Source organism: Manis javanica, chromosome 18 (genome assembly GCF_040802235.1).
Source record: "Manis javanica isolate MJ-LG chromosome 18, MJ_LKY, whole genome shotgun sequence".
Classification (NCBI taxonomy): domain Eukaryota; kingdom Metazoa; phylum Chordata; class Mammalia; order Pholidota; family Manidae; genus Manis; species Manis javanica.
Window position 1 is genome coordinate 3,593,787 of NC_133173.1, and position 17,668 is coordinate 3,611,454.

General features: G+C 38.6%; 1 protein-coding gene and 1 pseudogene across 1 annotated transcript in view; one reads left to right on the forward strand and one right to left on the reverse strand.

Moving 5' to 3' along the window:
• The window catches only part of IQGAP1 (IQ motif containing GTPase activating protein 1), a 90,937-nt gene that overhangs the window by 14,842 nt on the left and 58,427 nt on the right, over window positions 1-17,668 (forward strand). The window contains exons 3-4 of the mRNA XM_073227103.1: window positions 14,065-14,221; window positions 15,661-15,738. Of these exons, the coding sequence (XP_073083204.1) occupies window positions 14,065-14,221; window positions 15,661-15,738 (235 nt within the window). The remainder of the gene's footprint in view (window positions 1-14,064; window positions 14,222-15,660; window positions 15,739-17,668) is intronic.
• LOC108403847 (serine/threonine-protein kinase VRK2 pseudogene) lies at window positions 7,531-12,473 on the reverse strand (annotated as a pseudogene).

Sequence of the window (17,668 nt, forward strand, 5' to 3'; positions counted from 1 at the left end):
TGCTTGTCCACAAAGTAGATGCACCCAAATTTGGGCTTGGGGGTGGTTTAGAGGATTTCAGTATTGTGGGTAATTTCTTGTCCTTTTATTATGTGGTTGTAGTTGAGACCAGGACTATCTGTGGTCCTTGTGCAGGACAGAAATAATAGAAACTTTATTGAAGAAGCTGAATGACAGGCTGTATCATCGAACAGGTGTTTGTTTATTCAGCAGGTACTCATGCTTCAAAGGTACATCAGAAAAGGATTCCACCTATGTACTTAAATAACTGTATTAAGAGGTAAAAAAAATACAAAGTGCCATAGGAATGTTTAGAGGAAATTGGAGGAAGAAGAGATTATTTCCAACTGTGAAATACCAACTGATAACATTTGTCAGAGGGAGTACATACTTGGCCCTGCCAAGAAGGGTTCATGGAAGAGGTGACTTGAAAGTAACATTTGAATTGTCAGAAATGGGTGAGGCTGATCAAAAACTTTACCAAGTAATTTTTCTTAGTAATAAAAGCATCTCCATTCCTAGTTTCCCATATTATGGCTTAATGACTTCTATTTTCTCTACAAACTCCATTTTTCCAGCCTTAACATTCATCCCATCCCATTTAGTGTGCTATGTTGACCTCCTTCCCTGTTATCAATGGGAGAAGTATTTTTCTTCTTAAGCTGACTCAGTCTTCTGTCTGTGGTCTGGGTCTTATCCCTTCTTGTTTTCTAGCATTCTTACTCCAGTATTATGTTCTTAACTGTAACTTACACTTTTTCTGCTGATTCTCCTTCGTGCATAAACACCCTCACCCATTCAAGATATACTCCTTTAATACTAGACCCTACTTTCATTATTGTCCCTTCTTTTTTCCTTCAAGGAAAACTTGTTTTTATTTCCTGCATCCACTTCTTTAACTCATGTGGATGTGATTTAAGTGCCTTCTCTTCTCCAACTGAAATTTCTCTTGTTTAGATCACCAGTGACCTATGTCCATTGGAAAAATTACACTACTTTATCTCTGCTGCATATGACACTCTTGTCTGTTCACTTCATGAAATTTTCTTCCTTTTGACTAGGTAGCTTTTCATACTTGTTGAACTTTGACTTATGTAAATATTATTATTGCCTATCTAAGAAAATTAATTCAGGTAGCACCTCCTCCAGGAAGCTTCCCTGGACATGCACTCCTACCCCAAGTCTGAATTAGGTGCGCCTCTCTTGTATTTCATAGGTGCCCCCTGGCCCCATGTATCTTTATTTTAGATTTTCACAATATATTATGTCTTACACTCTTCTCTTCCCTATTATACTTTGAGCCTTAGAGGGCAAGGACTATGTCCTTAATGAGTCTCAATTAATTTCTTCTTCTGATATGCTCTCACTAAGTATTAGATCTGAAAATTAAATTTTTGATGTCTTACTCTATAGGCTCTCCTCGTTCCCGTGGAACTCTGTCCGCTGCCACAGTAGGCAATGTCTCAGAGAATTGCTCTTGCAAAGAAATATGTCCCTGTCTTCTGCCTTGTAGAGAACTCCACCAGTTATTCCTTTCTCAAGAGCTGCTCACAGCCATTAATAACTCGGCTGTAGCCGCTGAAACTTAGCTATCATCTAGGTTTAAGGCAGTTTGAAGATTTTTTTCACTTAAGGTTAAGAGATCTTTCATGTTTCATGACATATGGTAAAGTAGAGATGGATGGACAGACAGGTCAAAGTGGTAATGTTTCATTTGGCTCTGTGTCTAAGATTGGTCTGTGAGTACGTTAATGCTGTTAGCCCAGGAATCTAAAAAAAACTTTATTGAAGTATAACTTACATGCCATGTAATTCTTCTGTTTTTGATGTACAGCCTAATGATTTTTAGTAAATTTACTGAGTGGTGCAACTGTCACCATAGTCTAGCTTCCATCACTCCAGTAAAAATAGGGACTCTCAAAATAGGACAATTGATGCTTAATATTGGCAAGTAGACTTTTCATGCCTTGTTCAGTTCAAGCAAAGAGTTAAACGATTTGCTCAGAGATCCGTCTGTATTAGGTGTCAAGAAAAAAGAAGTTAAATGAGAAAGTTACTTAAGGAGAAAAAATTTCCCTTCTGTTTCTCATTTATCCCTATAGCTGTTCAGATTCGTTTAATTCATACTCAGAAGTACATGTGCACACAGACACACATGAGCGTGCACACATACACAGTTCTTCAAGATCTAAATGCTATTTTCTCTGGGAAAGTAGCCTTCATTTCCCTCCCTCTTTATATGATGAGGGATGTTTTATTGAATAGTTTATATTCTTGATTCTATTTTCTGAAGACTTGTTTTTACTGTACTATATTGAAATTACTATGCTGTTCCAGCACCTAGATGGTGCTCAGATGTATTAGTGGCTCAGTAGATTACTAATTGTGAGGAAAGACTGCCCAACTTGGGAGGTTTCTGGCACCGAGTAACCCTGGCAATTGGGGGCGTTTGCTGTACGAGTTGGGTGTGGTCCCAGAGGAGCGCTCCTGGAGGAACTGAATCTCGGTGGTTTGGAGGAGTCAGTTCCGGCATTGGTCTGTTCCCCTTCTGTATTGCACAGAGCTGGGAAACCACTGAAGTCATGTGCTCTGCAAAACTTGTTCAACTGGTTTCCTCTTCACAGACCCCTAATTCAGATTTCTACCCTGATTCTTTTCTCCATGTGCTCTTGGTCTGGGCTTGTTTTAATTTAAGGCTTACCACAGTAGAGTTCCCCCAATAGTCATTTCTTTGTCTTGCTTGCTGGTGGAATGGGTAGGGCCAAGTATATACTCCCTTTGATAAATGTTATCAGTTGGTATTTCACAAGTTAATGGGTGTCAGTCTCGTCTCTGGAAGTAGGGTTGTTTCTTGTATCCAGCTGTCTCACACACACACCCATATATACACACACAGCTACCATTATTTAGAGCCTGCTAGAGCTGATGTACACTCTCTCAGTTAATCTTCACAACCGTTTTAGGAGAATAGGTGCTGTTCCTACTCCTGGTTTGTGGACAGGAACCTGAAGCTCAGAGAGGTTAGCTGGGTAACATGTCATTCGTATTTCCTTCCGTCTTTTCTCAAGGAAGAAGTGCGTATGTTCCTTTCCAGAGCTAGCTATCCCGTGCTCTTCAGAACCTTGCTTCTTTGATTCTTTATTTCTGTGTCTTTAGTCCCTCCTTCACTGTTCTGTTCTTGCAGGCTGCCAAGAGGTGCCTCTTCTTCAGTCATGGAGAGTGAGAGACAGACACACAGACACACCTTCCCTGGACATGCTACCACCTCAAGACTAACTCCCCATTTCCCTAATTTCTCTTCTTCCCTTCTTAAACTTCTTGAAAAACAAATCTACGTTTGCCATCCCTACTTCCCCACTTCTAGCTAGTTTTCTAGTGACAGGAATCCGAGTCTTCCTGCCTCCCCACTTCACTGAGGCTCCCTTTATCGGGCTCACAGATGACCTTCCTGAGTTGCCGTATCCTTTTTCTCTTTGCCACCCACCTCTCTGCAGCATTTGAAGTTGGTGACCTCTCCCAGCTTCCTGAAAACCTTTCCTTCCTGAATTGCCATCATGTGATTCTCTCATGGTTCTCATTTTACTATAGTGACTGTTCTTTATCTTTATTATTCACCTCTGGAAGGTTGGTGTTCTCTGAGGCACAGTCCTTGACCTTTTAAGTTTTTCTCTGTAATCTTTTTCTCTGGTCAGCTCATCCACTCCTATGGTGCCTCTGGGTCCAACCTGGTCTCTCTCCTGTGTTTTTGAGACTTGAATTTCCAGACTCCTGCAGGAGGGCCCTACTTGCATGTCCCTTGGACATTTCAAGCTGAACTTGTTTCAGGCCTGAAATTATCATTCTGCCTGCTTCAGCTAGTGTCCCCAGCCTTGTTGAATGGCATCATCTTTTATTTAGTCATCCATGCCACAAGTCACCAAATCATCTTTTAAAAATAAAACAACCTTTTTCCTTTTATAGAAAAGTTTCTGCAAATTTACTATAGATAGTACAAATTGCCAGATTTTTTTCTGGAACAGTGTGAGAATGTGGGGTTTCCCCACACACTGGAGAATAATAAGTTATTATTCTTTATCTTTGCTAGTCTGATAGCTGAAAATGGTATTATTATTTAATTTGCGTTTCTTTGATTAGTAGTGAGATTAAGATTTTGTCCTATAAGTTACTGGCCATTTATATTCTTTTGTAAATTGCCTGTTATGTTTCTAGTCCATTTTTATAGGGAAACATTTGTCTATTTATTTCAACAATTTAAAATCTATATATACACATGTACAGATTATTGGAGATCATTAGTTCCTTGTTAGATGTAAATTTTCCATCCAGTTTATCTTTCTTTTTAAATTTTAAGTCTTTAGAAATTGCCTTATAGAAGATTAACTGCTTTTTATGTAGCCAATTTATTTTCCTCTTCCTTTATGATTTCTGCCTCCGTAGTTTGGAAAGGCTTTTCCCATTGCAAGATTATACAACCACTCACCTGTATTTTTTCTCCTTTTATTATTTAAAAAGTCTCTAATCTATTTGATGTTTAATGTCAGTAGCAAAATACGAGGTGAGGAACTAAGTTTAATTTTTTTCCCTTCTTTTCCCGTTGTCTGTAAAGCCTTCATCTTCCCTAATGCCCTCCTAATCCCCACGCCCAGCCGGCTCACAGACTGACAAATTGGGTCAACCTTCCTTTAATTACTCATCATTCTTTCTGTTTCCACCATTGCGTCCGTTGAAGACCTTAATACCTCTCACCTGAATTCCTGAAATAGTTGCTGGATATTTCTTGAAGCTGTTTTCCATACTCCTATCCTAGTTAAGGTTCTAAGTCTCAGATCTGACCATGACACTCTTCTGTTGAAAACTGATGGTTCCCATTGCCTGCAGATTAAAATGATCCAGCTCTGTCTCCACCTACTCCTCTCCCACAAAGATTTGTCATTCCCTAAACATGCCATTTGTTTGCACACCTTTTTGCTGTTTGTCTATGCTGTTTCGTTTGTCTTAACTGTCTCCATTTTCATTTCTCACCTCTATAAATACAATTTATATTACAAAGACTAGCTCAGTTATCTTCTTTTAAAGCTAGTGTTTAAACATCTCTATTCCTAGAGGGTGATCTTGAAGGTGGGGACAGGTATTTAGCACATTTTATGCCACTGAAAATGTTGCACTGAGTGGTCCATTAGAAATGTTTCCTGAATGGATACGTAACTGACAGTAGGTAATTTTTTGATAACTGATTTAAGACATGTATAAAACAAAGTTTTATAAAAATAGGCTAAAAATGAGAGGTATATAAGAATTGTGTAATTATATTAAAGATGGGCTTTTACATAACCACTCATTTTTCACACCAGTTGTATCAAGTTCACTGGTGTTTAATATTTAATATGCCCCTGTCTTTGTGCTTGATAGAGTAAGGGTTGTCAGTGAGGTACAGGTTGTATGTGGTGCCTGATGCTTCAGAACCGGGCTTTTGTTTGTGGGTGTTTAGTAGTTGGTAGGTGTTGCTGTGTTTAAAGGAGGCAGTATATTGTAGCAATGGAGATTGGGTTTTAGAATCCCAGCATCTTGAAGTGTGAGGTCAGACATCTACTAGCTGGGTATCTTGGACGGGTTATTTTACTTATTAAAATTTTACTTTCAGAAGCCCATGGTTTCCTTATGTGTAAAATAAGAATAATACGACTACTTAACCTTATGGGGTTTTTGCAAGGATCAAATGAGAATTCATGCACAGTACTTGGCTTAATATCTGCCACATGGTTTTAGAGATTTTTTTGGTATTATTTATATTGAAAATGAAGCGTTCAAGTGTTAATTATTTTTTGGTTTATTAGTTGGGTTTCAGACCTGATGTCACTTAAAAAAAAATAGTTTTCCTTTGCATCAGATTTGCTAATGCAGTTATGGGCTTAAACTTGAAGAGGACAAAGTGTTGAAAATTTATATCCCTGTGAGAGGAAGAACTCAGAACTCTACTCTCGATTTCTCTCACAATTGAAAGAAATAACGAATTTTGTTGCTGGGTTTTATTGTGGCTGTGGCTGTGGCTGCGGCCGTCACTGGGAGTCCTGATCACAGGTAAGGTGTGCTGATGTCACCACCTGGTAGGATAGCCTCAGAACTTGCTTTTTTAAGCGATTATACTTGTAGAAATATTTGAAGAAAAAATTAAAAACCTCACAGTATTGCCAAAGTTATTTTCTGAAACATAGACCTGATGAGGTCATCCCCCTCTTAAAATCCTTCAGTGGTTCCATGCCTAGGGTGAAAGAAAGGTTTCTTAGCTTGACAAACAAGCCTTGCCACAACCGAGCCTGCTGACCTTTCATTCTCTCCTCCCATTGGGCCCCTGCGCTGTACCTTCTAGAAGTGGCAGGGCTCAGCTACCCCTTAACCCACCCTGTTTTCTCATGCCTCCTTGGCTATTTGTAAACTCCTCTTCACTCTTTAAAACCCTTTACTATTTGTGGGTGATGTGAAGTTGGTAGAGAAGTTAACATTTTGGGGTAAAAGAATTAGGACCCCAAAAGATGCCGACATTAGGGATTATGGGCCAAGTCATACATGAAGAAATACAGTGGAGATGAGTGCAGGTAATGAGTCTTATACAGACTTACAGAGATAGGGGTCAGCAGCTGCATATTTGGAAGAAAGTAATATTTTTTGTTGATTGCAAGAGTGATAAAATAATCTGAGGCTTTGTTTGTGGTTATAGAGTGTTCAGAATGAAGAAGGGGATAGTCTTGTCCATTTCAGGCTAGTTAGAACATGCCTGCAACATAGGGTGCGGTTGCAGAATGTTGAGAGATGAGCGAGGAAGCTGTGAGGGCCTGGGGTCATGTCTGACAGTGTGAGCAGTGCCATCTTGAGTGTACTTGAGGACACTAACATCTTGGGTGCTTGCTCTATCCAGGCACCGTTCCTCACATATATAATCTCTTAATCCTCACAACCATCCTTTGAGGTAGGTGCCGTTCTCTTTACGAAGAGGACTCGAAGGGCCTGGAATCATTTTACTTACCCAAGCGTCAGCATGTAACTCGTCACACGAGGGACGAGGAGGAAAAGCACAGCTATTTTTTAAAACAGCCAGCCGAGCACTGTGCTAGCTCTGCACTTCACGTGCGGTCTTTAATCCTCAACAACAGACCTACTTGGGCATTATTGTTACTACCTTTTGACAAATGAAGAAACTGGTTAAGTGGCTTGCTGTCTTGATAAATGATAGAGGAAGGATATATCCAGGTCTTTTAAAGACTTTGGTCAGCACTGGTCACATTATATTTTTAATTCCATGTGTTGTCTTGCTTCAGAAGGCAGCTTAGCCACTAGTGGGGAACTGGTGCCAGATTAATAACTTTCTGGCTGCTAGAATCCACACATGAAATAGGCTCATTTGAATGTTTGGTTCCCTGTGAGCAGCAGCGGTGAGGCTCAGCCGGCTTGTGATTGGGTGGAGATGTCCCAGGAGCTCCCAGGCGTTGGGGACGGAGTGGGGGAGGGAGGGAGAGGGGCAGAGGGGCAGCCGTAGGCTCCAAGAACGCGAATGAGCTTTCCATGCGTGGAATTTTGTGACTATGGTTAAGAAAGTGTTGAACGTGAGAATTAGTAAAAAGTTGTTTTGGCCAATGATTTTTCTTTTGGGAATAGATTTATATATGTATATTTTTTATTTCAGCTTTATTGAGATACAGTTAATGCATACAATTTAAGATATTTTAACTGTATATCAGTTATATGTATACATTGTGAAAGGATTTCCCCCCACCTAGTTACTTAAAACATCTTTATCTTCTTTTTTTGGTGAGAACATTTAAGTTCTCTTTTAACAAATTTCACTTAATAAAATACAGTGTTATCAACTATAGTTATCATGTTTTATGTTAGATCCTCAGACCTAATTAATCTTAGTGGCTGAAAGTTTGTACCCTTTTACCAACATTTTCCTGTTTCCCCTGCCCCTTACTTCCTGAAATCACTTTTCTATGAGGTTTTTTTTTTTTTTTTTGAAGATTCTATGTCTAAGTGACACTGTGCAGTATTTGTCTTTCTTGGCCTGGCTTCTTTCACTTAGTATCATGCCCTCAAGGCCATCTGTGTTGTCACAGATGACAGGATTTCCTACTTTCTCATGGCTGAATAATATTCCACTGTACACCACCTCTCTATCCGTTCATCTGCTGATGGACACTCAGGTTGTTTCCATCTTCCTGTTATTCTGTCTTTGCACTGGCTAGGTGGCAAAAAAGGACAGATAGACCTTATCCAAAGGTGACCTTGGGTGGACCTTACTCCTATTCATAAAATGAGGGTGTTGTGCAAATAGGTCCAGCCTTTGGATAAGCTTTTGGGCAATAACATTTTTTTTAATGTCTGTAAGTTTTAATTTTGGAGTTATACTTCTGAGGACCTCTCCTTAGGAATTAGTTTATTTATTTATTTATTTTTTAATGGAGGTTGTGTTTATTAGCACTACATTTTACTATTATACATGATGTCTTATTGTTTGGGCATATTCATTAAATATCTACAATGAATACATCTATATATGCATGTTAACAGGGCTAAAATTGTATTAGTCTTAGTAAAAAAAAATAGACACAATCATTAGAATTAAAATGCTAGTTTTTAAAATAAAGTACATTATTCAAATTAAATTGAGGAGAAAAATTGGATATGAGACTGTTTATATGTACCGATTACTATGCTTTGACTTGACCCATTTATTGAAAAATGTCAGTTACATGAGGGTTAATATGGGCACACCAATTACTGCAGTAAATAACTGATTAGATTGTTCTAATATTCACTTATATAAATGTGTTAGTTTTAAAAGAGGGGCTAGGAGGATCAAGATTCCATGTGGAGAAATATTTCATATAATGTATGTCAGTATTTAAAAATGTAGTCTATTATTCTGCATCTGCAGGCTAGCCTTTCTCTCTGTAAAGAACTGATGCTACACTGAATTTGAAGATTGATTTCTAGGGAGCAGTTATTCCTTTTGTAAAGTTCTGTTGTGACTTGCCCTACTTAAAACATAGCTGCCTTTCCTAGTTGTGATATATCTGTGGATAACTACTGTTACGCATATCTTGGTATATAATGAAAAACTGAAAATTCTATGCTACATGCAATTGACTTTTTCTTTGGCCTGATTGATGAAAAAATGGTAAAATAGTAACATATTCTATACTCAGTCTGACCTAATTCTCATGCTAACAGATTCTAGGTGATAAACATTGAGTATGAATATTGAAAATGTTTACGTGGCTGCAAGATTCTCATTTATAAAGACCTCATATAAAAATTTTGTTCCTTAAGAAACAAAATATACTCCCTCCAAGATACAGGATTAAAAAGGAGGTATGTTGTTTTCACTTGAAAAACGTAAGCCTTATTTGTCCCATTTCACATTTCTGCTTTGCACAGTTAATATGAATCACACCAAGCTCAGACTGCCTCCATATACTTCCATAATGCTAATTTGAAAATATTCTTCCTTGAAAATACCACCACCTAGAATATAAACTTTAGAAAACACCATGTAGAGGAACAAATATTTCACTTTATATTTTACATTACAACTTATGTACATGTGATTTCATAGGTGTTAATTTAATGGAATTTATGTTGGTAAACTGGTTTTTTAAACATTTTTCATATTTAAGAAATTTGCTTTGGTTATCCTCTTGGGTGAATGACAGTCTTCTCTAGGATATTAACTCCCTTTAATGTATCCCTTCAGACCTGTTGCTGTACATGATGGAATACTTGAAAAGCTGTACTTTGTGTTAGCAGTCTGAACAGCCACAGGGTCCTTCAGGTTCCCTTCCCAGGGCAGTTTCCCACATAACCACCGCAGCAGGCAGTAGCCAAGGATTTCAAGGTCACTTCGTCTGGACAGAGCTACTCCCTTGTGGGCATCCAAGCTGGTAAACTCTATTGTCCCGTTATGGCCTTTCCTAGGATTTTCCTGATAGTGTTTGTGGTTCCCATTAGGACAATATCTGTAGGCAAGTCCATAATCTGCAAGATAAACCTGATCTGGATTTCTGTAACCCAAAAGTAGATTTGCTGCCTTTATATCACCATGAACATACTCATTTTCATGTATAAATTCCAGTACATCCAACATTCGGATACCTAGCTGCAGGACAGTTGACTTTTTAAAAGTACCATTCTGGTCTGAGATCTTCTGCAAATCTTTTCCTAGTCTTTCCATTACCATAAATCTGTAACTTCTTCCCTTGAATTCAGTAAGACCAGATCCATAAAACAGTGGAATTCCTAAATAATCAAGTTGTTTGAGTTCTATCCATTTTTTGATACAGTCTCTTTTTGCAACTCTTTGATAAAATTCAAGTTCTGAAAATAACGGGCCATTTTCTTGATATTCCACTTTTATTACATGTCTTGCATCTTTTTCTGGTTTATTCATGGGGAAAGCTAAGTATATCAGTCCAAATCCTCCAGATCCAATCATCTTGCCCAGCACCCATTGGTTTCCTTCCCCATCATGCAAAACCCTCCCTTCTGGAAGTGGAGCAGGAGGTCTGTATCTCTCATTTCTTCCTGGTGGCATTACTTCGCTTTGGCAGGGAGCCGGCCCGGACGGGGCCTGCGGCGCGGGCGGGCGGGCCGAGAGCGGGGTGCGGGACTGCCGGGTCCCTCCCGGACCCCAGGGCTCGGAGCTGGAGAAGGCCGACCCCGGCCCTTGATGTGCCCGCCGCCAGGCCGCGCGTGACGCCTCCCGCTGACCTCTCGGGGCGGGCGGGGCCAAGGGACAGGAATTAGTTTTAAATACAGAAGAACACTGCACAAAGATGGTCCTTGCAGTATTATTTAATGGTTGAAAACATTTAGAAATGACATAAATGGCCAACACACATGAACTGATTAAGTACTTGGTGTAAATTCGGGTCTTTAGAAACTATATAATAGCATGGAAAATATAAGATGAGAACTCTGTGTATGTATTATATCCGGGGTGGATGAAAAAAAGGCATTTGCCTTAGAAGTGCATCAAGTTCCTGGCTCTCACAGTTTGTGATTCTGTGATTTAGTGGCAGAGAGCAAGATCTCAGATGGGCTGAAGAGCACAGAAAAGAGGATTTCTTGTATCTTTTTGGAATTATAGTAGAATATAAAGTTCTGCTAATATTAAGTTATAGTAACACAGCACCCTACTTAATGCTGCTAATTTCTCAAAGCAGTTTGGTCCTAATTTTACTTATTCTTGTAAACAAACCAGGTGACACTCTGTTGTGAACCCGAGCTTAGGATGCAGGGTAAGCCACACACATGATAACTTGGAGCACAGCTCTGCATTCGGGGTGGTTGTTTAGAGATACTTTTGTATTTTGCCTGTTTATTCTAGCTTTCTGTCTCTGATTATCCCTTTTCACCATATCACAATTTGCTTTTCTTCCTCCAACCTGACAGTTGTGTAATGTGCAAGGTAATCATTCCACCGTAGAAAACTCAAGTCTAGCTGTTAACTAGGGCTGTTTTATAGCAGTTAGACTAGGGGAGGCAAAAATGAAAGATTGTAGGGGATCCACTGCGGTCCCTCCTTTCACTGTGATTTTAATCTAGTCGTCTCAGAGAAGAGGGGAACCCAGCCAGCTTTGGTAACTGGCTGTGAGTCAGGGCAGAGGCACCCGCTGTGCTGCTCATCCATCGTCTTCCCAACGTGTTACCTCGTTTTGAGGAGAAAATACATAGTTTTTTCTTCATACTATTACATGGTAGAAGGCTGTTTTGGGCCTAGACTAGAGTTGTTGTAGGTTTGTCCCTGTTAATGAGAACACAAGTTAGGCTGTCCCCTGAGAGCTGGGGTTGCCAGGAGCCATCTGCCATATTCTGTTTAGCAGTAAAATATTACTGGAGGGATGATTATATGAAATGTGTCCTTGGACTACAACTATTTTCCATGCCAACGACATACATCCTTTTCATATTGCCTTTCTGGTCTTCAGGCTCCTGCAGAGGTATATTTTGGATTTCGTAGCTGTTACAAATTGGTATCTAATTTAGTTACCATGGCAACTCTTCTGGGAAACTCATTTGTTGTCCACCCCCAACACACACATTTAAATTCTGCTGAAAGAAAAGCCAGAGGAGAAGAGTAATTATTGTTAGGCATAGGAAATACCCAGAGAATTCTCTGGCCCATTCATATATTCAGCCAGTACTTATTTAAGTACCTACTGTGTGTCAGACAGTATGCTAGCTGCTTTAAAAGTAGAGTAGATTTGAAAGTGAGGTTGAGTGACTATTCTAGAAAACTTGAGAAAAACAGGAATCATTTTTTAAAGATTCTGAGCAGTATCAGTTTGAAAGGGTAGAATTAATACAAGAAATTTTATTCTGAATTATTAAAGTATGATAAATTCAAGATTTATATATCTTTCAAGGAATTCTATTAATATAAATTATATGAAAATATATACATGGGACTGTAAATACATTTACATATTATTTGGTCTGTTTTTCTATTGGTTTGTTAGTCTTCATATAAATTTTCATAGATTGTATGTGTGTGTGTGTGTATGTGTGTGTATGTACGTGTAAAATATGGCATACTTAAATGTTTCTTCCAGTTTTATTTGCCTTTTAATTTGAACTTCTGTGTATCAGTGAACATTATGTTTCATTTTTATGTTGTCTTATTTGAAAATAAATCCAGTTTTTACTTCAGTCTGCTGTATCTTTGGATTTTTTTTTTTTTAAATTCAGCTTTTCAAAGGTTTGTCTCTAGTGAAACAGACCAGGAAACATCTATGGTTGGGGAGGTTTTCTTTTTTCTAGTATGGTGAAGAATGTGGGGATAATTTCAGCCCTGTAAAATTTGAGTAGAATAATTTTTAGTTAGGAGTTTTTAATCTGGGGCCAATGAAATCTCTGAAGTTAACATATTTAAGTACACTTGACCCTTGAATAAGCTGGGTGGCCAACCAGCCTGAGCAGTTGAAAATCCACGTATAACTTTAGACTTACCCAAAAACTTAACTACTAATAGCGTACTGTTGACTGGAAGACTTACTGATAACGTAAGCAGTTGATTAACATGTATTTTATATGTTATATTTATTATATACTGTATTTTTACAAAGTATAAAGTAAAGTAAGGAAAATGTTTTCCAAATTGTTGCAAATCTCAAAAAATTTTTCCAGTATATTTATTGAAAAAATCTTATCTGCTTATAAGTGGAGCTGCACAGATTAAACCCATGTTCAAAGGTCAGCTATATGTGTACATTTTTCTGGGGAAAGATCTATCTATAGCTTTCCTTAGATTCAAAGAATTCTGTGACTCAAAAAATGGTTTAAAAGCATTTTCCTAAGTGATTTTTAGGTACCTGTGTTACCTGTGTACCTTTATTTGTGTAGGTAGAAAATACAAGTCATGCAAATAAACTTTGCTTTGTTTTATCTTGGGCTTATCTTGATATGCAATCTTGTAAGAGGCATGTGAGGGAGAAAACACAGTTTTCCCTTCCTTTCCCCTTTGCATCTTCCTCCCCCACTGTGAAAGAGACTTAGGAATTCCTTCCTTCCACTGGAGTTTTCTGAAGTATTTTAGCTGAGATAATTGACTATTTTGGTGACCTCAGAACAACCTTAGAATCTGCAGCTAGAAGTTCTGAAGTCTGAAACTGGAAAAACTTCAGTAAATACAAATTTCTGAACAGTTGAGATGGGGGCTTCAATCACAAATGGTTTTTCTTAGGAGTTCTAAGGAGTAACTTCAGGACTGAGGGAAAGCGCCTGGGATTCATCGGGTAGTCAGGGCCTGGGGACCAGCAGCTGTTTCAGCTGCTGCTGGAGAGGAAAAGCAGGGTAGAGAAGAGAGTGGCATTTATGCTTAGGAACTTTCCTAAGTTCCCTGCCTCTGGGATCTAGCAGGGCCAGGACAAGGATTATGTGAAATTGGGTCTTAAAAGAGGATTGCTTATGTTTAACTTAAACTTCTTCAAGGAAAATGGACATTAAGCTCAACATCTCTAAGGAACAGCTCAGGCTTCCCTCGTTTCTCACGTCTTCTCTTCTTTTGTGCAGGTGGATGGAAGCATGCCTTGGGGAAGATCTGCCTCCTACCACAGAACTGGAGGAGGGACTTAGAAATGGGGTCTACCTTGCCAAACTAGGAAACTTCTTCTCTCCCAAAGTGGTGTCCCTGAAGAAAATCTATGATCGAGAGCAGACCAGATACAAGGTGAGTCCTTCCTTGCTTGGTGCTGAAATGTCCATACATTGGAGAGAGAAGGGCAGCATACTTTATCCTGTGCAACAGTTACGGAGAAATATGTGTGAGAGTGTTTGGCCCAACAAAATATAATCCCAGGAACAGTGGAGAAAATAATGTAAAGTCAAGATTTAATAGTAAGAAAAAGTTAGCTGTCTGTATCTCTGGTACAGTTCTGACTATGGTGTGTATCTAGAAATTTTCATGGTACTTGATGAATTTTTTATTTCTTAGGTAGAGGAGGTAACCAGGGTAATCACTGTTTTAAGTCTGATTTTAACCAAGTGCTGAGATTTGTTGGCAAATTGAAAGCAATAGCAACTTGAGGGAAAAAAGATCACCCTGTGATATTAGACTTCAAGGTAAAATGGGAAAGGGATCCAATTTCAGAAAATTGAGGTAAGTGAAAGGGTTTGATTCTTGTGACCCAAGACCTTAAAAAAGAAGACTGCTTAATTAAATTGGGATGTTGACAAGGATCCAGTTCTGTGTGCAGAGCTTCTGTGGGAAGCTTGCCTATGAGCTCTTAGTTGAAAAAGGATGAGTATAAATGACAGTGGAAGATCGCAAACCCAGTGCCTGTGTTAGAGCGGTCAGTTACAGGAATTGGGCCAGAAGTCAACAATGAGCTGAGGATGAAGACAGAATCAAAAGAGGTTTTTATGCTTTATATTTAGATTCAAAGGAAACAAGGAACCTGTAGGTCCTAAGCCAAAATCAGTATCCCAGATAGAAAGTTTTCTTAATCAAAACGCAAAGGTTTATATATTGAATTTTAAATAAGTGGTTATTCTGAAGACAGCTCTGGCACTGTTCTGTTGAGAGTCTACAAAATGTGTGACAGAATAGCAAGACATTAGAAGAGTGGGGACTGTGGTAACAATAAAACAGTGCCCTTCTTAATAGACATAGAGGTGTAGAGGGGGATGTTTGTATGTATAGTATGAAAACCCTGATTGATATAGTTAATAATCTGGCATTGAGTGAATATCTTCTATCCTCCAGACACTACATGGAGTACTTTATGGACATCTTTTCATTTAGTCTTTACAACATCCATATAAAGTCAGCATTACAGATGTGGAAGCTCAGAGTCAAAGGGTGAAGTGACTTGCCCAGTGTCACTAGTAATGACCAAGCCAGGAACTGAGTCCAAGATAATTTCATTCCAAAGACCATGTTCTGTTGAGCACCCTGTACATAGGGAAGAGCCTCCAGGTGGTTCTTAAGTGAGAGGAGCTGAGATGTCAATTTGGTTTTTTGGGATCAGACTGTGAACATAATGCTGCAGGTAGACCTTAAGTTTAAGGGGACCATGTAAAATTTCACAGGGGAACTTTTGCAGGGAGAGTTCTTAGTATTTGTTTTCAATATTGCCAACAGTGCCTCATGGTCTTTCTTTGTTCTAGGCAACTGGCCTCCACTTCAGACACACTGATAATGTGATTCAGTGGTTGAATGCCATGGATGAGATTGGATTGCCTAAGGTAATTTACACGATACTCATAGTTTTGACTTAGATCTGGCTATTTTGGCATAAATAGTTTTCATTCTACCTATTAAATTATTCTCAATTAAATCTTTGGTGATTTTTTTTCTTTTTAAAAATACTGAAGGATCTCTTTCTTCCATTGGTTTAGGAAATAATTTTCTTTTTCTTTTATGTTCTTCATCCCTACTTGATCTCACCCTAGAGAAATTCCCTGTGTCACATCAAATTGTAGACTTAAAATTCACATATCATGAAATTCAAAGTATGTAATTCATTGTTTTTTATTTATTCACAAGGCTTTAACACTAAAATTTGACTTTCAGAAATCAAGGAAATATTTTAGAAATGTCATCTTCCAACATCAGAATAACTGTATCTGTAGGGAATAGGAAAGGTCATTTAACATTTCAAATTGTAGAAGCAATATAATGATACTGAGATATGGTTTTTGGTGATGGTAGTTTTTCTTGAAAAGAGCTTTGTTGAGGTATAATTGACATTCTAAAAATGGCAAATATTTAATGTATACAATTTGATGAGTTGGACTGATGGCTGTCGTTCTGATATGGGAGTGTGCATATATCACTTGCGTGTTTTGCTCAGGAGTTTATTTACTACTGCTTTTATTGAAATCGCCATCCTAACTACCCAGTCCTACCTTGCCCCCTAAAGGCCATGCTGTTGTCACTGTTAGAGACATGGACATCTCATGAATACCTCTCCCCATCCCCATATCCTTTGATCTAAGAATTCCACCTCTAGGAATTTATCCCTCCAAAAAAGTCAGACAAGCTCAAAAAGATGTACATGTAAGGATTTTCTAGCATTACTTCTGATAAAAAAACTTGATAGCAAACCACATGTTCCTTCACTAGGGGTATTAATTGTGTTCTAGCCAGTCAACTACTAGTGCAGCCATTAACAAGGATGATGCCAATCTGTATTGGCAAAAAGGACATTGCTGTGATGTGTTTGGGGGTGGGGGGATGACAACAGACTAAAGTTTAGAAGAGTTTGTGTTCTGGCTAAGATGAGATCGTCCTTTTTGTGTACAAATGAAAGTGAGAATTCTTTGGGAAATATTGTAAGGAGAAAGACTTCATTTCTGTCTGATGGGATTAAAGAGTAGTTTTTATTTTCTTCATACCTTCCTGTAGAGTCTTAAGTTTCTGTAAGTAAAGGAAGATTAAGAGTAATACGTGAGATGTGGCATGTCAGAAGTGGCTAAACCCACTCAGAAATGAACATTTGGTGTTTACCGTGCAGTGCCGAGCTTGATGTTGTGTATCTACCTGTTAAACGGAATAAATCCAGAGCGGAGTCTTTTCAGAAGACTAGATGTTACCCTCTTTTTTTCAGAGCAGAGTGCTGAAGTTCTCTTCCTTACACTGGTATGTTTGAGAACTAGGCCCCACAAATGTCAGGAAGCGCAATATATCGCGTTCTTACAGCTGCTGGGCCTTTCTGTGCGCGTGTAACTTCCTGTTCCTATTTTTTATGTGGTACGTCTGATGAGTGAGGACGATTTAACTTCTTTTGAATGGTACTAAGAGCTTCGTTAATACTTGCTATTGCTAGTAGTATTGTTACTGCAAAATGCTTTTTTTAAATTTTGGTATCATTAATCTATAATTACATGAGGAACGTTATGTTTACTAGACTCCCCCCTTCACCAAGTCCCCCTACAAACCCCATTACACAAAATGCTTTTTAATTATTTAATTTTATTACCTTTTTTGTTTACTAATGTAGTACATTCGTCTGGACCACAATTTCAACAAACAAAATTGCCCTAAGACTTTCAGGGACAACAAGGTTATCACGGTTATCAGCCTTAAGTCCACCCTACAGATTAAGGTCCAGAAGACGTTTGAGGAATGTAGACTGAAGATACTCACCTCTGAAAATGTGTCCTCGCCCATAAT